Here is a 23,598-nt window from a genome sequence, read left to right as displayed (position 1 = left end):
TTTGATCTGCCTATTTGAAAAACTGAAGATTTAATACAATTTTAGCTCTGAGAAATATTGCAGAGCAGTTCATATCTGGGGTCAGTTCACAACAGTAGTTTCTGAGAAAAAAAGCAGCTCAGTTAACTGACTCTGGTGCCTATTTTCTGAGGGTCGTTCTCTGATCTTGCTGTGTTTTCATCGTTCACCAGTTCTTTGACAGGGATTACATTTAAAATTGCACATAAGAAATGTATTTTTCTTAATAAAATCAGGTTGAAATTCAGTTCCCTGACATATATTTACAACCCTTTACCCCTTCTTACCTTCAGAGAGGGATATATAATTAAAACTTGGATATGCCACTCCGAGGAAAGATACCAGAATTTAAAAAAACACTGATTTGAAAATATCTAAGAGTGTATTTTTCTAGTGCTATCAGAAATTGAATTTCAAAGCATCCAATGTACTGAATGTTGGAGCTCTCCTGGGATATGTTCAAGCCAAAATTAACTCATTCAGGAACGAAACGAAGAAAGAAAGATGATTACCTACATTTTCTCCCTCACATTTTTTGTTAAAAAAAACCCCAAGTTACTCGCCCAATATTCAGGATCAGCATTTATACACAGTTTCCTTTGCCTCTGAAATTGTCCCTGAAATTGTCCCTGAAATTGTCTCTGAAATTGTTTCCCTGTTTTCAGCCCAAGTCAATATTCAAGTTTCTTCTAAAGACAAGTAGGAAAACAATCAAGCAAATCTGTCTACTGCATTGTTCAAAGTTTTTGTACCCTGAGATATAACAAAGAATTATATGGTTTAAAGACAGACTTGAGGACTGCTATCATGATTGGAAGGCTTTATTTTTGGCCGGTCTTTATTTCTCAGTGAGGCTTAGAACTCCTGCATGATCTATTTCTTGGTGTTACGCTATCTTGTGCGGCAGCAGTTCAATGCATAGAGACAAGAAAATGAGAAATCAAAACCAGTGGAAACAATTTTTGGCAAACAAAATCCTCCTATCGTTTAAAGAGACTTGGCATCTTTAGAAGCAGGCTTTTCCCTCTGGAACTAAGAATAGTTACCAACAAGAGCACTCTAATCATATTGCTACTGGCTGGTATAATGATGCCTCTTGAACACATAATGATGCTACCTTTGTCTAACAGGTAACCAAAACTCAGCTGAGCTGTACACTGGGCACTTAGCTCTTAACTAACTGAAGTGGGTGAAACCAATTTTAACTGCCATGGGCTGAGTGCTCACAGGTGGACAGGAACTGTAATTTGATAGAGTTTTTAGCTTTTAGTGTGAGCACTGTTTTGAAAATAACATTAATTTCTTCTGGCAACATTCATGTCTTTATCTTTCCAGCAGTATATTGGGATAGTTCTCTCACAGAATTGTTCTTTATGCTCCTTCATAAAACATGAACTTCAGCTGAACATTTCAATTCTTCATTGGTTCAAATCCAACTCATTAGCTGTGACTGAAAGAGGTCACAGAGTTGTACTATTTTGGAATCTTTGTGTCTTCCATTTCTGGTGACCATTGTTCACTGGAGGGAAGAGGAAAAGAGCACTTTGTCCCCATCTATGTTAAGGCAGAGGAATACTGACATACTGGGGGGGGGATGTTTGACTGTGTTGCCCTAAGTACATGGCAGATGTCAAACTTCAGCATCCTTAATCCAACATTTCTCATGACACCCCTGAAAGAGTCAGTAACTCCAATAATAACAAGCAATGCTTGAGCCATTATATACAATTTGATTTTATTTGTGTAATGATCAAAAAATGAGCCTGTCAAATCGCTTTAACACACTGTGGAGTTGTGTATTTTAATTATAAACACAAGTCTCAACTGTCAGTTTAAAAAAAAAAAGGAGAAAAGGGGTCACATTTTAGCAATCAGGAGTGTATTTTAACAGGAGTTTTCAGATTTGCCTTTTAGATTTTATTTCCAGATAGTTCTTTTCCTCACCCAGCAGTGTTTCTGATGAGAGTAACCAAAAGGAGAGGGAAGGAAGGGCTTGCCCTTATGTTACTTCTATAAATTGTATCAAATGCTTTCCACCCCACAGTCCAATTACTGTTGTTATCTCATTAGTGTTTCAATTAGAGCTCAAGTGCAGGCCAATGTAGAAAGGTTCAATACACAATGTCAGTTCAGGGCAGTATAGTTACTGGCTCAGTTTAGAGGTGTCTCAAGGCTGCTCTAAATTAAGAGACAGATATAATGACCTGTATATAAGTGGGCAGCCTCCAACTGTACCTCCATTTTCTGTGCCTTTTAGGGGTCTTTAAATAGTAAGTGCTGTTCTGAGAACAAAGCTATTTTCCCAACCCTAAGCTACCTATGGTATCTGCCAGAGATGCTATCCAAGGGTATTACAGATCTTATTGACTAAAGAGGTTATGGTAGCTTCACAGAATTCTAGGCAATGCTGTGAAAACCAAATGCTCCAAGTATTGCAAACCTGCTACCTTGTGTTGTCTAAACAGGATTTGTTTGTGAGTTAGTCTCTGTATCACTGAGTCAATTTACTGTGAGGCATGGCTCCCTTGGTGATGCACCATTATATTGTATCACAGCAATTGTACTTCTCTCCTTAGAATATAAAGAAAAGAATTTTTATATAAAAGCAGACTATTATGTTTTTTCCTCTTTACAGCTACGCACAATATGTTCTGTTTGCTGCATCTTAACAATTAACCTAACCTGATTTCAGGTTAGGAAACGTTCAGATCACTAGCTAATCTTCCTAAACAACAGAGAAGCTTTTTTCATGCTGAATCACATGAAAGGCACAGCACTGACAAAATGAGAGCACAGGGTTTCTTAGCCTTGAAAAAGCTGGCAGCGACTGCCTATTCTGGAGCATTTGCATGGGTGTTGGAGTCGCGTAAGAGGCAGCTATACCAACTCTTGGTTTCCTAAGAGAGGAGACCCCACTGAGCCCTGTGAATTTTCTGTTAGGACATCTGCCTTCTTCCTAGGTGGTTTCTACCGCAAAGGAGTGGAAGAGTAGAATTGGGTTTTTCAGCACTGTCCTTTCTAATATCATTGACCTTTTCCACCCACACCCAGTATTTTCTGGGAAAGCATCACTGCGCTTTAGTTGAAGGTTCAAAATGGTTTATGAGTGAGCTTGCTTTTTCCTCTGCCTACTGAGACAGGAGACAGAGTGTTGAGTAAACAGATAAACAGCCTGTTAACTGTAGGCAGCACTGACAGGGAAACTTAACAAGAGGAAAGCTAACAAACAAACACACAGCAATTATGGGGATGATGTAGATGACTGTACAAGGAGATGCAATTCCTTTCCACGATTACTACATTTTTCTAACCAATATGCCTGACAGAATTGCCCTAGTTCTGAAGAGCCTCAAGTGAATGAGCAGGTATTGTAAGATACCTCCTGTTTTTGAACATTTTGCCTTCCCACAACTCAAAACATTGTACAAAGGAAAGCAAACAGCATTACAGAGAGGGGAGGAAAGAATGGCTTAAGGTCAAGGAAACAGCCAAAACCAGATCACCGCAATACTGACTTGCAGTCTTAGCTTCTGTGGCAACTTCAGAGAACATCTGAAGACGTTTCATCTTGTTTGTGTCTTATTTTACATAAAGGTAGATGTGGAACATCACAGATGCCTATCAAATCATCCCTCGATGGGAGATGCAAGTGTCCTTCCACCCACATACATGCTTACCAGAAGAACAAGAATCACTGGCCCTTGATATATGTAGTCAATATATTTCCCTGGCTCTTTTCCAAACCAGCATCTGTAAGAAACAAAACAAATAATAAAAATATTGATAAAGGGCAATGCACTTCTTTTAGATTGTTATATTAAGGACACCATAGAGAGATGTTCCTTTATTCCCTGAGTTGTTTAATCATATACATAATCAGCAAGTGATTGACTTTTCTGCTAGAAAACCATCTTTTGTTTGGAGAGAGATCTGAGCCCCATTTTCCCCTCCATTAGACCATTCATATTCCCACTATGCTTTTGGCTATTGCCCATGTAAATAATTCCAAGAAATGTGAAATCCTTCTACAAGGAGGATGCAGAAGACAAGTCCTGCTGAGTCTGAAAAAGGGATGAAAGAAATATTCTGTGTAAGGAAAAATTTGCAGTGCCCAGAGACACTTAAATTCCATAAAGTAAGGGCTGTTACTTACAGCAAATATGTCTCAAGTTGCATGGAAATGCTGTCTAAATAAGGTGCTGGATGAATAAGGAGTTCATGTCGTTGGCTTTGAACCAAGATGGTGACCACCAAATCCAGCATACAGTTACAGAGACATCACTTGAAGCTAGCAAATACCTGATCCAACATCACCAAGGGGAAATCAACTCAGGTTAAGTGAACCCACAATTAAACTGAAGGGCCTCAAACTAACAGAGAGTCTGGATGTGTCATGTGTGACTGAGTGCCGTCTTGACTTTTACTTCCACTAATCGCAAGTGTTTTTCTCCCTGCTGTGTTATACAACAGACTAAGCCTGTGATTTCCCACAACCCATACTGATGTTTACTTCATCAGTTAACTGATTGTGGTGAATTATTTTCAATGAGACCCAAAAAGCAGAGGTTAGAAAACTGTTCTCTTAACTGAGAGTAATAGATCAGTTATATTTATGTCAATAAATGAATTGGAAACCAGGCTTGGGTCTGGACTCAATCATTTACACCATTACATTTTCTTTGATGCAGTTTTGGCCCAGGCCAAACAATAGACAACTCTGAAACTATTCCTGGGGAAGAAATCTGGAGCTAGCATGAGCCAGAGGACAATTGCCAATAGTCTACAAATTGCAGCTATCCTGATTTGGAGGCCAAGAGGGTTTAATAATATGGATGTGAACTACTCCATGGTAGTTAGACTCCAGCTACCAGAACGATTCCAGGTCCAGCTAATTTAATATTACAGATACAGCCACATGGTCTGGATCCTGGTTCCACCAAGCAGAGACAACTTTGCTATCATAATGCCTTAAACTTTAGGTCATTGGAGCTCCAGATCCCTTAGGAAGTAGCTTTTGGAGTTCAAGGGTCTGAGAGTTTTCTTCCCTTTTCTGGTTACCACGTAACAAGTCTACACAGAAAAAATTATGCCTTCCCTGCGTTTGCCTTGTGACAAAAGATAAGCTTAGTGCCACTGGAGACATGAAACAAGGGTAATTCCTGAGCCAAGGAGACCATGGAGACAGGTGCAGATTTGTACTTTTACAAGCATGCAACAAACAATACTTGTTACCTCAAAGAGGTTGCAGTCTGTACGTGACCTTACGAGTTCAAGGCAAATAAACTGAGATAAGGAAAGCTATGGTTCAGATGGAATTCTTTTGAATCACATAATGCCCCCAAAGTCTTTCTCCGAAATGTGTTTCTTGCTGAAACATAAGGAACTCTTTGCCCACTGCAAAATGCTCTTACTGAACTGACTGTACAGAAATGTTGCGATATGCAGCAGGTATCTAGGAATACAGTTCAGTATCACACAATTGTTTGCCTTTTCTTGATACAATTACTACATCCTTTAAGTTCCAAATGAATGAGAGCTTTGAATATTTCATAACTACAAAACATGTCTGTTATTCCCTGGTGCACTGACTGCAAATCAGTGTAAATTGATAATTTTGCAGCTAATCTTCCAAAATTTGATGATGAGAGAAAAACTTGGAATAAGGTACTTCTTTCAGCCAAGTTATCATCCCAAAAGAATCCCCGGGGCAGCCTTAAATTAATCAACTGATTTTTTTTTTTTTTTTTTTTTGTTACAGAGATGGAAAGATATGAAGGAAAATTAATTACAAGATATGTCAAGGCAGGAAACACAACTATCCAGAACTTGCAAGACCTACATTTGAGAGAGGTTTTTGAAGGGCATTTTGGGACAACTATCATATATTGCCTGAAAGTCAGAGAACCAAGTGCTATTAGGAGTTTCTGAGAAGCTGATTGTTCTAGCAGAGGAATATAGCAGAGGGACTAATAAGAAGCAGACTGAGGCATGTGGCAGAACTTAGTGGGCTAGAAAAAGTCAGCAGAGAATTTGGAACAGAGCTGGTAGAGCACAAATGAGGTTCCAGGGCAAAGGCTGATCATTGCTCTTTGGAATTTAAATATTGCTTAACTGTAAGACCATACTGAAGAGCAAAATGCTGACATTTATTATCTGAAGCCCAATATTATACCAAGATTGCATTGAGTGAAACATCATGTGTATATACACACTTCCACACAATTTGAGGAAACAAGGTTGTGGCCAAAGGTAGTCTTCTACAACACAGGCATCTACAGGGGAGCTTGATGCTCCAGGTTCCTTTTGTAGTTAGTGGAGGAAAAAAAAGCAGCTTTTCTAGGACGGTGTTCATTTCATTAGACTATAAAACAGATCTGTTACACTGTAATCTAAACTTTACTAATATACCCTTTAAATCAGGCATGTAAGGGAGGACAGATATCTGTCAGTGATATTGCATATGTCTGCAACTGATTGGCTATATTTCATATTTACAGTCTAAGTGCTCAAACCAGGACCTCAGCTGAGATACTGCAAACTTTTCTGCCTGTCATCTTAACTCTTGCTTTAAATTCAACATAAGCCATTATTTCTCCAATAAAATAATCACTGCACATTTCTTTAAAACCAAAAAAAGAAATGTAAATGACTGAAAATTACTTGGTGCATCAGAATTTTAATTCCATCTGTTTTTTTTTTTTTTCTTCATTTTTACCTCTGAAAGAATAAACAAACACTCTCTGAATATTGAAGAGGACAAATTAGGAAGACAGTTCTGATTAGACTCAGATATGTAAACACACTTCTACTGAATAGCACTAATTAATATTCTTCATGGTTCTCTGATAGTTCTTTATATAACAAAAACCACCACTGGTTTTATCATTATTGTTAATTACATCTTACTAATGTTCTTCTCCTTACCAACTGTCCATCAATGAAATTACTACAATAACTCTTAATCGTTTGTGTGGGTTTTTTATTGAGACTTAACAGTACTTTTTTTGGAGTTGTCAGATTCTGCTAAAGAACTACTAAACCCCAGACAGGATATTTGCCACAGTACCAATTATATTTGCCTCACTGTGCAGAACATGGTCTCTAGTGAGTACAAAAATGAAAAAAAAAAAAAAAGTTGGTTGAAGCATTTTTTTAACATTCTTCCTGTGTGCTATTTTGAGCTTTTAAACTATTGAGCTACATAACTTGAATCCCAGTTCAACTTAAGTTACAGCTGAAATGCATACTCAGATGAAGGAGTTTCCCATTCTGTCCTGAAATTTGGGCTGTCCACTGGGATATCCAAACAGTCTTGGAAGCTGCAGAAAAGTACATGTTTTCCACATATGTCCAGTTTGTTAGGTCTGACTTCATGGGGGAGTAACACATGATATCCCCAGTGGTCAAGATAAATGGAGAACAACAGCTAGGCTGACTGGGGAGATCAGCCTGTTTTCACAGAATATCTGAGGTTGGCAGGGACCTCTGAAGATTGTCTAGTCCACTCCCTCCTCAAAGCAGAGTCAGTTGAAGCAGGTTGTTCAGGGCTGTGCTCAGTTGGCTTTTGAGTAGCTCCAAGGATAAGGACTCCACAACTTCCCTGGGCAACCTCTCCCAGTGTTTCACCACCTTCACAGTAAAAAGGTGTTTCCTGATGTTCAGATGGAATTTCATGTGTTTCAGTTTGTGCCACTGTTTCTTGTCCTGTCACTGGGCACCACTGAGAAGTGTCTGGCTCCACCTTCTTCACACCCTCTTATAAGATATTTATAAACATTGACAAGATCCCACAGAGCCTTCTCCTCTCCAGGCTAAACACTCCCAAGCCTCTCAGCCTCTCCTCACATGACAGATGCTCCAGTATCCTGACAGCAATTATTTCTCAAAGCCAGGGCTTAGTTTTATTTCATCTGTCTATATTTGCAGACACTTAAAGAATTCAAATTAAAGGCATGTTTTCTATATCATCCCAGCATAGAGAAAGGATTTTGTAATCCTTTACTTTCCTAATTGTATATGCCACAAAGTTTAGTCTAAACTGTCCCAATGGCTCATGGACTGGAGAGGACAATAGATCATAAGTTAAATATACACATGTGGACATATCACACACATGTACCAGAGGTGCATTCCTACATGTGTTTCAGTTTGACTGTGTAGCAGAATCTGCTCCCTTCCTCAGTCTGGGAGGCAGTGAACACAGGTTATCTGAAGTATCACATGCTTTAATGTTTGAGATGATGACTGAATATTTATGACAACTGACAGGCCCTCAACAAGTTATCAATCTCTTGTTTTGCTTCAGTTAATTTACTTTACTGAGTCTCCTCTGCATATGACATTACTACAAATGTGAAAAGCAGATTTCATTTAATAGCCTTTTCCTTACAGCTTAATGCACTTCTCAGTTCTTCATTTACAAGAGCCCTGCCTGTCTGCCTAGGTGCATGTGCTAGATCACAGGAATGGCACTATTGAAGCATCATCTTCATTTCTCAAGCAGAGTAAAGTACAGGAATCTTGGCCTCACCACTGACAATAAGCATGCACAACACTGAGGCTCCAGGCCATTACACCTCACACTATGGTGGGCATAAGCCGGATTCTGCACTTTCTCAATGCACAATACATTTGGATTAGCTATGATGTGCAGTAAGAATGTATGTGAATGTGTCATTCCAAGGCAAACACCGGCATTAAAGATAGAAAGGTGAAAACATCCCAAGATATTAGGTTTAATCATCGGGTCGACCACAAGTAACGTGGCACCTCCCTTATCAGTAAGCATGTGAGGCAAATGGTGTAGATGAGTTAGAGTGCATGGGTTTGTCCAGGACATGGATTTAAAAGCATAAGCTCCATTTGATAATCCACCCAAGGTAGAGAGTTTGAGCCTAGAGACTCAACAGGTACAGTGTGGATATTCTGCATACCAAATAGGACCACTTCATCCTTCTTTCCCTGCTGACTGTATTTTCTATCGCCCTTTCTTTTGTTGCACAAGATCTGGGCCAGTTACACCTTTGCTGGTGAAAGGTGACACACGTGCCTATATAAGCACTTAGAGATATGGTGTAGTTGGGAACTGTCAGTGCTAGGTTAACAGTTGGACTAGATGATCTTCAAGGTCCTTTACAACCTAGATGATTCTGTGATTCTGTGAAACATGTAATTTATTTCTTCATATCCATGATACATCAAGGGGAGATTATTTCACATTCACTTTGCAGGTATACAATGATGGTGAAAGGAAGCAGTGGTACAGATGATGCAGTGGTTTCTCAATCTTTCCACCTTGCGTGCAGTGCAATCCCAGTTGTTCTGGCATGTTTCTATCAGGGGTCCTACTTTCCATTATTTCTTTTGGGAGTGATGAGCAGTCTTCCAAAATGAGGTGTTCAAACCTTGGTGTTGAACTCACTCACAACAGGAATGTTTAATGTGCGTTGCCATTATTAAAGCATGTGGTGTTTTGCCTCTCTAGGTTTCAAGACTCAAGTTTTGTTTATTTTGCTTTGTCCTGTTCAAGATAACTAGTTCCTTTAGCTCTAGTTCTAGAGCTGAAAGTCCTACTTGAGCACAATGAGACAGCTGCCACGCTGACCTGGCTTGTACAACTCCAAGGAACCTGACCATGAAGCAGATCCAGAATGTTATGATCCTTTACCCATCCAGAAACAAGGAGGTCTGTGAATACAGAAATTAGGGAAATCTAGTGATCTGAGATTATCTCCCAGGGCTGATTGACTTGGGCACCCAAGGAACAGGTTCCAACTAAAGTTTTTCTTGCCATTTTGAGACTACAGTATGAACTCTCCTGTATGATTATTGTAGACAGAGATGCTGTCTGCTTGTCGATATGTGTAACTCCTGGGAATTAGATTATCACTTTCAAAGTCACTATTAAATCTGCAGAAGAGAGACTGGTCAAGTGTTCGAAAGTTTGTGGGAAGCAGAGAAGAGGAACTTAGTAGTTCGTAACAGAATTCCTCCCATGTCTACAGCATGGATGCCCAAAGCTCAGCCAGTGATCCTATCCATCTCCTTTATATTCAGGAGAAATAGTAAGTCTAATGTAAATCTAATTCATCCAACCTACTTTGGACATCTCCTTCCAGATGAGATGAGACGCACCCCAGACTGCATTTACTGTTTTGACTGATCACTGCTGATCATATCAGACCATAAGACTAAGTGCAGGTGCAGACACCTACAAGGTAGATACTCACACTTAATCAGATGTGCTACAGACAGACATCAGTGTGGTAATATGAAAAACAGATTTGTGGAGAAAAGAATTTTTTTAAGGTTAGGGAAGGGAGCTGTAACAGATAACAGACACTGATATAAACACTAGTTGAAAAGTACAAGCTGAGCTATATCTGACCAGTATCGATGTTTGGGGGGAAAATTCCCGAAACACAGATGCCTCTTTATCTCCCATAATTTTCAATTTCATGCATTAACTTCTTCCAATTGGAAAAGCCAGAAACAGAAATGCAAAAATTCCAGCCACTGTCAATGGAATTCTGCACGCCCAGAAGGCTAAATCCTTTAGCAGTCAACTGTAGTTTTTACCAAGGTCTTACTCAAGCAAAACTCCCATTGAAGGCGATTACCCTGACTGTAAATCATGTATAAAGCTATCAACTGAGAGCTTCAAATCTTGGCCAAGGATAATTGCGAAAGGTATTTTCAGGAGTTGACTCAAGAAGTGCTCTGAAATTTGAGATGGTCTGGATTTGGATGGAGGTGATTTGACCTTTCCTCTTTCCTATCAATCAGCCTTATTTCTAAATTACCAGTTTAGCCTGCAGGCATTTCTTAATTTATTTAGAGAGCCACATAAACACAAATGTTAACATCACTTACTGTTCATTTTCATAATATAGTTTGCCAATGGCCCAGGCAATGATGATTGGGCAAGGAATACCTGTAACAGCAAAAAATCAGGATTTAATCACAACCCATGTATGGATGGATGATACAGATGTAGATTCAGATTTGTGTGAGGAGAGTCTTGGTTAATGAACTGGAAGACTCTAAATACAAGTGGTCCTATCTTGGCATAATTGAGACATTGCAATTGCTAAGACCTCTTTATGTATATATAAAGAAGATCATCTCAAAAAGAGAAAACTCTAGTACCACTAAGAAAAGTTAATAAAATTATTAACAAACACACATATATACCTATATTCCTATATAAGTGATCAGAATAATTTTGGCTGGCTTAAAGGCAATTTTGGTCCCTTTTAATTTTCCTGCAGCTGATACGGAAAAACCTTACAGACGTCACTTGGAGGTGGGTGTTTAGATTTTGATTTCCTAGGATGCAAGAAGCTTGCAAACTTATTGGGCTCTTTGGTTGAAGCCCATTTTCAAAATTTTCAACAATTTTTTGAGTCTTCTCCGTGAAACAGGATTATAAGAATCTCTTGATATCTTGCAATGTCAAAATTCATTCATTGTTTGCCCTTTCTAAAGGATCCAGCTACTCTTTATATATATCATTCTAATTATGATGTGCAGTGTGCTCTGTGTCTGCATGTGAGTTCTTACAAAGGCCACGCATTTTGCGTTACAGGGCTTGCTTTCTCAATTACACCCAAGAGGTGCTACAGTAGTGCTCCTTGGGTGTGCAACCTCATCGCAGTAGAAGAGGTGTATGTGTACACTTAATGTCCCTGCAGTGCCATATCCTCTGCTTTCCAGTTCTATTGTTATAGCAGTCTCATGTCCAGAGCCTTGCCCTTGTGCTTGTTTTGTGTTAGACCTTCAGAGCCCAGCTGGTTTCAGGGGGATCTGTTGGAGCAGGAAACTGGAAATGAGGAAGAGTAAGTGGAGCTGGCCTTTTGACACAGGCGTCATAGGGGAAACAGGAACTTTTTCATCCAGGCATTCCCCAACCAAACACTGTATTGATGTCAAAACTGGAGGAGGAGAGTTTCCCCTCTCCATTTCCCCTTTACCTTTAACCTGTCAATTCAGGCAAAACCAAACAACAAGACAAGCCTCTCCAGCTCCATCCCTCATTCCAACCTGCAGGTTCATGTCCCTCTGAAATCACTGCTACTCTAAGGTGAATTCATGATTCAACATGACTTAAACCCTCATATAGAAATCAGCACGGCCTCATATCTAACACTGCTTTTTAACCTCCCATTTGTTGCCTCTTCTGTGGGAAATGGAGGCTTTAAAGAGATGAAGCAGAGTGGAAAGAATCACAGCACAGTAGGGAAGGGACTGAATTGCTAAGTGGTCATCTTTAACTTCAGCAAGAAGTATAGTGCCGCTCTGATCTCCTGCATCACCACCCCTTGTGGCTCTTGTGCCCTGCAAGTGATTGTGTTGTCTTCCATCTTGTTCACCACTGACTCATAAGGTCTGGTGCACTTGTTTCCCCTATGTTCTTGCTAGGCAGACAAAATGTGTCATGTCCTTTTTCCTAGAGGAAGATATTTTACTTTTCCTTGTGAAGCAAAGGACAGAGATTTGAGAATGAAGATGGTAAAAGATCGCTTATGGGAAGGCAAAGCAGAGCCACAAAGCACTCAAAAGGGTAAGAGGAAAGATATATTCAGCTCACACCACTCCTACATTAGTAATCAGAGACCCAAAGGGCCCTGAGAGAGGTAGGGAAGGAAAATACTAGGGACCAAACACGCAGGGGGTCTGTGAGAGCTGCATGAGCAGCTGATTTTCCAGTTTGGTGACAGAACAGAAAAATATTGAAAAAAAGATTGAGTCAAGTCCCCACATAAACATTTTCTTTCTACTGCAACTCCTCTTTCCTCCTGTTTGATTTTGTACTGAATTACATATTTTGTTTTAAAGGCTCTTTCTGCCTTTAGAACTGCAATTCAATTACTTCTGCTCAATTCTGAGAGGAAGATGCATTTCTGAGCAAAATGTCATCCTATTTTTAGAAAAGAAAATATTTGTGACTTTTTTCCACCTTTCTTCTTTCAACAGAAAAGAACTGCCAAATTCACTACTTGTGTTTGAGCTCAGATTTTGCATTCAAGCAAACAAGCTGCCTGCATAGGGCTTGTCTTGACAAACCTCTCCTGGCCAAGTTCAAATCATGGATATATTGGTGGGAAAGGACCTCTGACTGTATCCAGTCCAATCTCCTGCTCAAAGTAGACTATCAACACTATCTCACTTCAGCCAGGGCTTAGCCTTACTGAATTTTCAGTACCTCCAGGGTCAGAGATTCCATAGCTTCTAAGTCATCTGTTCCAGTGTTGCACTACGTTTTTGGTAAATCTTCTGTTTTCTCAATGCCCAACTGGAACACCCTAGTCTACAATTTATGGTCAGTGTCCCTTCTTGTAACATCTGCTATTACCAAGAAGAATTTTGCTCCATCATCTTTGTAATTATCATTCAAATCATTCTTGGTACCTAACAGATCACTCCTTAGCTTCCTCTTTGCCAGATTAAACAAGCTCAGCTCATTCAGCCTCACTTCACAGGTCATGTCCTTTAGATCCCTGATCATATTGGCAGCCTTCTACTGGATAATCTCCAGTTCTTCCACATCCCTTTTGATCTAAGAGACCCAAAACTGAACACAGTATTCCAAAGGCAGCCTTACCAAAGCTGAGTAGAAAGTATTAGTAACTTCCCTCGATCTTCTGGCCACACTCCTAGTGCAGCCTAGTATGTGTTTTACCTTATTCAGGATGAGAAGGCACTGACAGCTTATACTCAGCCTGCATCCACTGCAAGCACTACTTCCTTTTCAGCAGGACTGCTACTCTGACAGACAGTTCCCAGCCTGTACTGATGGACCAGCTTATGTTGACTCAGCTAGGGGAAAGGAGCAGCCTTTGCTCTTGCCCAGGCTGACACAGTAGAAGTGAGGTAACAGGGCATGCAAAGGGCTATTTTTCTGTCTTTGAGTAGCCACAAGGATAGTATAAAGATAACACATGACTCTTTGTTAAAGGCTGTTTTCTAGGAACAAATCCCTCAGCAGTCTAAAAGACAGCTGTAAGCTTGGACTGGCAGATAATTAGGCTTCTCTTCCACTCAGCTCCTCACTTAGAAGTGTCTCTTGAGACTGAGTGGTGCACAGGGCATGCACAGTGCCTCTTCTGTTTCATGCTACATTTAGCAGCAGTGTATAAGGGGTTGGAATCACTGCTTTGCTGATCAAAGTGAAAGGGATGGGGTATGAACTGCTGCATTCCCAAAATGCTAAGCCTGGGAGTTCTCTTTCTTTCCTTAGCACCAAGAGCCTGCAGATCTAAATGCAGAAGGTAAATCCAGCAATAACCTATCAGCTTTATGTCATCACCACAGTGGAGAACTAAACCTGACCTCATGTTATTCTGACTAAGCTAGGTTTGAATGTCAGATTTCACCACAGTGGGATTTTTAAAGTTTATTCTTGCTGCTCTTGTTTTTATCACTTTAATGCCAGGTACCACATAACACCATTTTAAACACACAAGTCACTTACACCATCCTATGAAGAGAAAGACCCATTTCCGCAGCTTATCTGTGGAATAAGTCATCACTATAGCAGTGTGTAAGTAGCAGCCTTCCACAAACATCCAGAAGAAGTTGGTCACCACAAAATAGTTGTAGACAGTGGTAATACATCTACACCAGGGCTGGAAAGGAAACAGAAAATAATATTTTAAAATCATGGTGAGAACATTTAAAAGGTTCTATATGTTGTTATTCCCTTAAAAATCAATGGTAGAATTCAATCATGAGATGCAGATTTGTACCTGTGACTTAGAATCACAGTATCTTAGGTGCTGTTGGGAACTCACAGCTATGTCTGTGACTCTCTGCTGAGACTTGGTTTTGACCACAACATGCAGGATCTCCTGTACCTGAGCATGTCTGGAAAGTTAACATGTTGTAAGGCATGTCTACACCAGCAGTCCACAAGTAGTTTAAGAAGCAGCCATGTGGAAAGAAGACAAGAGGAGGCAGGTCATTTGACTACAGATGATCTTTCAGAGAGGTACAGCCATAGCCTAGGGTTGTATCCAAAGATGACAGAAGAGTCTAAGCATATCTTAGCATATTTAAGTATATTTTAGGTATATTTTAGTGTATCTTAGTGTACCTGAAAATGTAAGATAGAAGCTTATGTCATAGTCTCTCTTCATTTCCACTGAAGGGAAGAAGCACCACTGACGTTTAGAAAAAAAATATTTTATTTAAAGATATACTTTTATCAGCTGCTTCACTCCCTTTATTCCTGCCATTAGTGCTCCAGTCTGTAAGTCACATCACAACACACATCATCTTTTTGCCAAAACTTCAACAGGAATTTTTGGTCAGGCTCAACGTATCAGTAAAGGCATCTTCTCCTAATGGCTGTGCAGTGAGAGCACAGCTGTGGAATACACAATTAGCTATAGAGAGGCAGATGGTAACATCACATCAATAAACCACAAGTAACTGCTGATGGTAATTTTCATAGTGCTACACCCAGACGGCTAGGAAAATTTCTTTCTGACCAAGCAGGCATTCAGCATATTCCCTGAAGCATGACATTAATTACCTATCTTAGATGGTATCATTGGTGTCATTTTGGTCTCACCACTCTCCAGCCTTTTAATTAACTCTACTGAAGTATTTGAAACTTTCAACCCTCAGTTAATTTTATTTCAGACTTCATAGGCATGAGGTATTGATGGTCTCTAGGCAGTCAAGACAGCAGCAGATTCACTATCAAACCCAGCAAAATTATGTGAAATAAGAATTTATTGGCCAAGAAACACAGTTACAAAATGATAGCCCATTTAAAAGTTGTGATCACTTCTGTTTACGGAGCTGTAATAAACAGAAGAAATCTTCTGGATGTGTTAAAGCTTTCATTTCTGTGCTATTTCATTAAGATTTGATATTTAGCTTTGCTTCATCTTTAAAATAGGATTAAAAACTAAAACAACTCAGAATAAGATGAAACATTTTGTTTTCAAAGTTTTGTTTAAACTAAATTAACTTTTTTTCTCCTTTTGTCCTGAGCAAAGGAAAATAAAGCCACAAACAAACCCCCCTCCCCCCTATTTTTGGCTAACACCAAACAAATATTTTGGTTCCATTCCTGATTGACCCCCAAACTAGTAAGACAGGGTTTCTAAAGACTCAATGTCTCACATTCGATTTTTTGAAGGTATGAGCATGAATTAAATGTTTCCCTGTGGCCTCATTCTCATGTAAATTCTCTGATATGTCTAGACTCTTACTTCTCTCTCTCCTTCAGTTCCAACACTTACACAGTTTTTGTCCTCTCCACAGTTGCCCATGTTCACAAGAATTGTAAAAAATAATTGTATCTGAGCCTGTTGTTCCTGTGTCAAAACTGAGTGGAAATTGGCCAGTACATTGGTAAGATACTTGGACAGATACAGACAAATACACATAATGGTGGTGAGATCTCCCTCTGCATCATTTCCATAGGAAACCAGGATAAAATGAATATTGAGTAACTCATTTTGGAGCTGTGGATTTGTTATTATTGAATAATAAATCCAATTAGCAGAACTCATTAATTTATACCTTTTCATTTATTTGACCAAGGATTCTTGATCCCCACATGTATCCACCATTAGGCTCCAGATATCTTCAGCAATTTCCCTTCTAGATTTACTGACACAAGCTCTATAACTTCATGCAAAATGTTTTCACGTTGAGTCCTTTATGCTTCTGTAACTGCACTGTTTAATCTCCAATGATCAGCACAGAAGAGATTACATCATTAGCTAGCATAAATGATGTTGCTCCCATTAATTTTAGTGGTGTTATTTTGACTCTGACTTTTACCACAGTAAGAACGTAACAAAGTTATCATTAAGCTTGTATAAAGCACCTTCACAAAAAGACTGCAGTGTTCTGCAGAGAAAAGATGAGTTAATGAAAACTGAGGCGTGTGAGAATCTGTCATTATATTTGCAGGTTTATATTTTCCTTGGCACTTTGTGGTCACATTTTAAAAGGCATTTGAGTACCTGACTCCAATGGATTTTTCCTAAGTAACTGTAAAAATCTGTATTAAGATTTGCAATACTGTCATGAAAGTAAATCATGAAGCATAAAACTGTCAACAATAAACCTCATATACCACCATCTTCTGTAGTCTGAAAATGTCAGAAACACAGACAAAGCAAACAGTGAATTAACAGAAGCTACATCGTGTCAAAGGAGCATCTGATTGAATAATAATACAGAGTTATGCATAGATTTTTTCTAGGTACTAATGAATTTTCTATTTGTTTTCCTAAAGAATGGGATTAAAGTTCAGATGATAAATCTTACATTTGAAATGTTAACCAAAGATGATGAGTGCACAATTGACATTAAAATGAATGGATATGATTCTATGATTCTATGATATCCAGGCTCCTGGAGTGGTTTTCAATTCTACAGGACCAGTTCCTACATTGACTGATACCAACTATGGATCCAGCTCATAATCTATAGGCACTTTAGTACAACTGTTTTCCAAAGAGTGCGTATAAAGGGTGTGTGTGTATGTGTATGTGTGTTTGTAGCACACATTTTTCTTGATTATAGAGGTAAATATCAGGGGACAGCCCTAAAAGGAGAATATCCCACTATAAGAATATTACAAGGGAAATAGAACAGTTACAAATACTGCCAAGGGACTATCAGAAAGTACTACTTGCTAAGGAAATATAGAATTATTCTGTAAGAAAATAAAGAAAAATGCTTTTTCTTTTGAAATGGATGTTTTTAATCCACTCTGAAGTCCTCATTATTGGGGATGTTGGGTGACTAAACAAGGGGAAGCATTACAGTACTTACATAGGGACTGATTCAATGTCCTCATTCAGACAAGCACATTCAGTTGGAGTTACTTGAGTGAACAAGAAATAACATGGAGAGTAAGAAAATGGGAGCATGGTGATATGATGTATTTCTTAAAAGAGTGCTCAATGCCATGCAAAGAAGACACCCCACTTCTGGCCTCCTTCAGCCTTCCCATTTTCTATTGTGTGGATCTGTCTGGTCCCTTGAACTGTCTCTAACTCTCAATCACCAATCACAAAGCTGACCTAGATAGTTATGCCAGCAGAAAACTCCTCCTTGCTTTTTTGTTGGCTAGGTTAGTCTTCCACCAGTTCAGTGAGTTCAGTCTCCAAGGGTTCAGTCCTCCCCAAGGGATCACGAAAAGGAACAGAGCTTGTGCAAAAGAAGCAGCAGGAGCTGGAGTGAAGCATTTGGGTCCCTGGAAGAGTGAGCCATCTCCTTCAGTGACAGGGACTTGCTGCTGAATGCAGCCCATATCACAGAACTTCATCCTCAAGGCCAGCATGGTGAAGAAGGGATTAGCAGAAAAATGGAATTTTGTAAAAAAACCCACAAAGATACCAACAAGCAAAAATTGTACTGTTTCACGCCCTATTTCTTATTTTATTGGGAGTCCCACTGACTCTAGGCAGTAAGGTGCCCACTGTCATCAGACAAAGAAGTAGCTAACTCAGAGCCTCAACAGCCAAATCAATTATTTCTGTACCACGTTCATGGAGATGTTGCCCTCTGGAATGCGTGCTGTCCCTACACAGGTGCACATCACTGCAAGATGCTCTGACAAAAATGTTCGAGAACCACCAAATTTATTGGCTCCCACAATACTGTGTTTTACAGTACATACCTTTGGAAAGTATCTATGGTCAGTGAAAATAAGAGAGAAGATTTTGGGTGGAATTTTTACTTTAAAATCCCCCACTGATATTCAGTAATGAGGAAATAAATGAAAATTTAGTAAATCTAAGCTAATTTTCTTCATCTTTTTGAAACTACATGAAAGTCACTCTGAGCATATGGATAGGTGTCCTTTGTAATATTTCTATCAGTTGAACAGTTTCAGCATCCCTGTCTGCCCCCAAACTACAAGGCAGAGACATGCTACCTCCAAGCACTTACTTCATTGCTTTCATGTATGTTGTGATCTATCATTTGAAGTAGAAACCACATCACATTCCTCAGGATGAATGTGGTGATCAGGTTCCAGTGGATAATATTCCGCAGGCATCTGATACTCCTAAACATGGAAATACATTTAAATCATCATCTATAGTGGATATATACACATACTCACATTAATGACAATATAAAATAAACAAGCTAATTCTGTTCACTTGCAAAATTATCCCCCTCTTATGCTATGAAACAGGAGGTTCATCTGTCCAATGGGTCAACAATAACAGTCTATGAGGCTGTCTGTAGCTTATATCTTTACCAGCAAGCATATCTGGTCTGGTCCCATTCTCTGGCTCTCAGGGTAAATTGCACAGCCAGTACCAAAACCAAAACTTGGATTTTGCAGTGTAGTCACAACATAAATAAATTACATAAATATAAAACAGCAACAGGAGGATGGCAAAATCTGTGCTTCTTTTCCTTGCTATACACCTTTCTTCCAGAAACCACAGCATAACTTTTGCAAAGCCATGTACAACAATTTGTCTTGGCAACATGAGGACCTCCCTTTGACCAGAATCAATTCAAGCAAGTGAAACAGGATATACTGGAAAGACTCAAATATTCAAATGGTCATTTCATCTTTGGTTATAACTTTCGCTCCCCTCCACTCCATCCCTAGTACAATAAGAATTGATAAGCCCCTAAACAACCAGGCTGCACTGGAGTGACAAATACCTGTGCTGGAGTGGCAAAACTGGAATAGTTTACATTTGGTTAGTCTCTTGAACGGGTTCACCTGTGTGAAGTTCAAAGTTTTCAGACCCATTAGTGCAACAGGAGAGTATGGACTGCCTGGTTTTCAGTCCTGGGCTTAGTTGGCTGTATCAAGCTTTCTTAAACAAGGTAGAGCTGTATATTCTCCTTCACCAGAAAATGTTTGTCTGGTTTTAGTCCTTCCCCAGCCTCCATTCTGATGCAATGTAAAATATGAGCACAATGTAAAATATGAACTACAGTAAGTTGGGACACAGTGCCATAAAACAAAAGAGGGGACATCTTAAATAGTGCTTGCTGCTGAAAATGGCTCCAGGAGGCAGTCGGTGCATGATGCTGATGCCAGCAACCAAAGTATCACTGAAGCTAGACAGAAAGTTACTCATTACCGATTCAGTCATCTAAGACAAGATCATTTGTCTTCTCATTCTTTATGAAACGGTAAAGGAAGGCAAGTGCCAAGTCACAGATTTGCAGTTACTGTCTTCAATTAAATGATCTCTTCTCAGCTAATGCAAAACACTCCAGTTATTAAAATTACTTCCACAGGGGTTCAAACAGCCAGTGCATTTCCCAGAATCATCAGGTTAGGATTCTGCACTTGCCATATCAGTCTCCCTGCTTGCAAAGGAAGCTGTCAAATAACATAGGACAAACACAAAAAGCAGTGTTCTCAAACCTGCTCAACTATAACTGACTGTAGCTCATCCCAGTGACACCAAAAACAGAAGGCATAATCCAGTAACCAACTTTGCTGTTGCCTCAGGTCTTTTGCATGACAAACAAGACAGCCTTCTTAATAACAAACACTATTTTGCTAGCATAAAACACTTACTACACTTTTCCTGGGACTTGATTAGTCAGTCTTAGAGCCAGAAGCAATTCTGTTATGTCCTTCAGCCTCACAAATCTCTCAAATATTTCACAGAAATTCAGAAAAAACCAAATAGAGGACCTACCACATTTGAGATACTGCAACTTACAGAAAGATGCTCAGAGGTATAAACCTACTGAGTCAATGTTAAAACAGCCTCTGAGTTTAACAACTCAGGCTCCAGGTATGAAATTGGTATTTGGTTTTGAGACCCTCAGTGACTCATGGCTGGAGTAAATTTGGAAAAAAAAAATCTTCAGATCCATTCACTTTTATTTAGGCTACAAAACCCAGAAGCGTTGCTCTCAGTCTAAGCTGTGCTACCAGGGAACATGTCAGAGACATGTCTCACTTTGAAAATTCACTTCTAACAAAAGGCAAAGGTTCACAGGTTGACTTTCAAAGAAACTAGGCAACCAACATCTACTGCATTTCATGCTGAACCCCAGGAACCATTTGGCTCTGGACAGACTTTGAAACATGCTATTAAGGTCCATTCTCTCTTGATCATTCTGCACATACATGTCCTGTGGCTGCTGTTCATCTAGATGTTCTATTCGCTCCCTTCAGGTTAAGGATTAGCAGATTAAGGAAGGAGTTTGAATCACTGCTTCTAGGGGGAGAGGGAAGCAGGGGACTAGAAATGAAGGAAATTCAGGTCAAACTGTAGAGTTACTGACATGAAATTAATTGCTTTTGAGAAATCTAACAACAAAACAGATCCAGCACACTTGTCACCTGAATGTATTTTTTGACAATGAGAAGATAAAGGAGTGGAAAAAAAATCCTTGCTGCATGCCTCCATTTAGAGGTAGTTTAATCATCCCGTATGCTGGAACATCACTAAACCTGGCTGGAAGAAACCTTCTTCTCACAAGACTTACAGCAGGACATAGGACTGGCCATAAAGGCAAACAGGATCAGACAAATCGTTGTAGAATTTTTGGTTCAGCTCATAAAAAGAGCTTTTCCTCCGAGTGGGATCCTAGTCATCAAAATCATTCTCTTCCGTGTCTTGGAATATAAAGACAAACTCAGCATCTACTGGCTGCATGATCTTTGCCCTCCTTACTTGGTTCATACTGTTTTGTCCTCTTTGCCCATGAGCCTGCATCTAGTCATTGGCTTTTGTCTGGATTGCAAGATGCTTCAGACAGAGCCAAACTTCGTGATGTCTGTTCAGGACCCAGAACAAGAGGGTATGGTCTGTGTTGGGAACTCTCGGGCTCTACAGATAATTATGACCAAAACTCTCCTTGTTTTCAAAAAGCCACATGTGCTGAGGGAAGATGTGTTCCTGGTATAAAATTAAGTATAAATGTGACCAGCAGCTGGAATTTACCAAAATGAAGCCTGAAGCTTTGTCAAATAATGCTTTAGACATGAAAGAGGGACAGCTGGCTCCCATGTTCCACTACCTTTAGCAAAAGCCATTCTTTGGGTATCAGCAACCTTGTACCATGGCTCCATTCCTTTTTTGAGACACTGTGTGTGGCACAGATAGTAAGTTGATGTTTTCACCTGCTAAAAAGCTTCAGGTCTTGGGGCTAACAGAGCAATGAAGAAGAGGCTGTAGAGCAAGTATTTTGCTCTTCCGGCTGCAGTCTCTCCCCAGTCACATTCCCCACCGCATTGCTGCCTTGGCAAAGGAGCACAAACAGGTGAGGGGCAGGTTTTGCTTTTGTGACGTCTGGGCCACTACTCTGCTGGTGTTAATAGCAGTTATGGGTTTAATGGGAACACCAGTATAGTCAGGCTGAGAAACACACGTCTGAAAGTGCCACAGAGTTTCTTAATGGCTCAGGCAGTGATGTGACCTCAGGCATAGAATGGTTTTAATATTTTCCCTTTTTTTTTGTTTTTCTTGTCCCTTTTCTTTCAGTAGGAGTCTCAACTGGAGACTGAAAGGTTGTTTTTGTTTGTAGAGAGCCCAGAGCACATGGTTTCTGTTTGTTTCTGTCTCCTAACTACTACTAGCAAAGAAATCACAGTGGCAGTAATGCAATTCATAGCCAAGGGCAGGAAAAGCTTGACAAATAACTGTGTCAGGTTCATACTGGGGAGGGAGAAACAGCAGCGTTAATATAGCATGGAGGCTGCAGGGCACAGCAGTGGAGGACTGCAGCTAAGTCAATTGATGTAACAAGGGAAAGATCTCTTGCCAGCCACCTGAGGAAGCTGCTCTCATTTACAGGAACTGCTGGTGAATGCTATTATCATAATTTGACATGGGTAAAGCAACTAGAGGGATACTGACTGAGATGAGGGTCCCTTCATTTCAGGCACTGTTCACATGAGACTGTTCTGCTGGGCTCAGGAGATCATCCTGTGCATAAAGTTTATCTGTGTAGCCAGACTGGAGTCTGGGGTGGACAGTGAATGAAGGACATGTCCCAAATTGGGCAACAAAGCTAGTGAGTAATAGGAGACCTGCAGCGCAGCTAATGTTTGGTGAAAGGACAAAGCTGACCTTGTCATACTCACTCATCTCAAAGCCTGAGGAAGAAACTCATAATACTCATAGGGGTAATTTGTCCTCCACAGGTCTTTTCCTGGCTCTTGGGAGATGGAAGCTAGCTTAAATTTATAAGCCTTAATTTAGATTTAAATGCTCCTGTTATTCATGAAAATGACCTGTTCCTTTTTGAAAACTTGTTAAAGAGTCATAACAGTCTTCTATGACAATGAGCTCCACAGTTCCTTTCTCCTTGATTAATTATTGCCTTCACTCTGTGGAGTGAAAAAGTAAGCAGGTCTGTGCTCCAGAAACAGCAATAACTGTCCTCACAGGCTGCACTGCAAAGGAATTAACATTGCATTGTAACTGGCAGGAGGTAGAATTTGAAACACATTGAACTGTATTATAAATTAGTGAATTGAACTTTCCTAGAGTCACAGTGATTGGCATGAACGTATTCCCTCACAAGTCAGAAGCTAAGGAATTTAGGTTTTTTCTTACCTCAGTAGGGGATACCACAATTTGGAGAGTGTGGAAGTAAAATGAGGAA

At 39.8% G+C, this 23,598-nt stretch overlaps 1 protein-coding gene across 5 annotated transcripts in view; it reads right to left on the bottom strand.

Moving 5' to 3' along the window:
- Nucleotides 1-23,598, bottom strand: part of CRHR2 (corticotropin releasing hormone receptor 2) — a 158,983-nt gene that overhangs the window by 30,728 nt on the left and 104,657 nt on the right. For 4 of the 5 annotated variants that reach the window (XM_074848598.1, XM_074848609.1, XM_074848636.1 and 1 more), the window contains 4 exons: nucleotides 18,943-19,060; nucleotides 14,492-14,645; nucleotides 10,891-10,951; nucleotides 3,696-3,768 (listed from right to left, as the gene is read on the bottom strand). In XM_074848598.1, coding sequence (XP_074704699.1) covers nucleotides 3,696-3,768; nucleotides 10,891-10,951; nucleotides 14,492-14,645; nucleotides 18,943-19,060 — 406 coding nt within the window. Of the gene's footprint in view, nucleotides 1-3,695; nucleotides 3,769-10,890; nucleotides 10,952-14,491; nucleotides 14,646-18,942; nucleotides 19,061-23,224; nucleotides 23,351-23,598 lie in introns of those variants that run through there. The other variant, XM_074848626.1, reaches the window with a different exon arrangement.

This window comes from Strix aluco, chromosome 1, assembly GCF_031877795.1.
Source record: "Strix aluco isolate bStrAlu1 chromosome 1, bStrAlu1.hap1, whole genome shotgun sequence".
Lineage (NCBI taxonomy): Eukaryota > Metazoa > Chordata > Aves > Strigiformes > Strigidae > Strix > Strix aluco.
The sequence above is the reverse complement of the archived record's forward strand: the minus strand, read 5'-3'. Positions and strand labels throughout refer to the sequence as shown.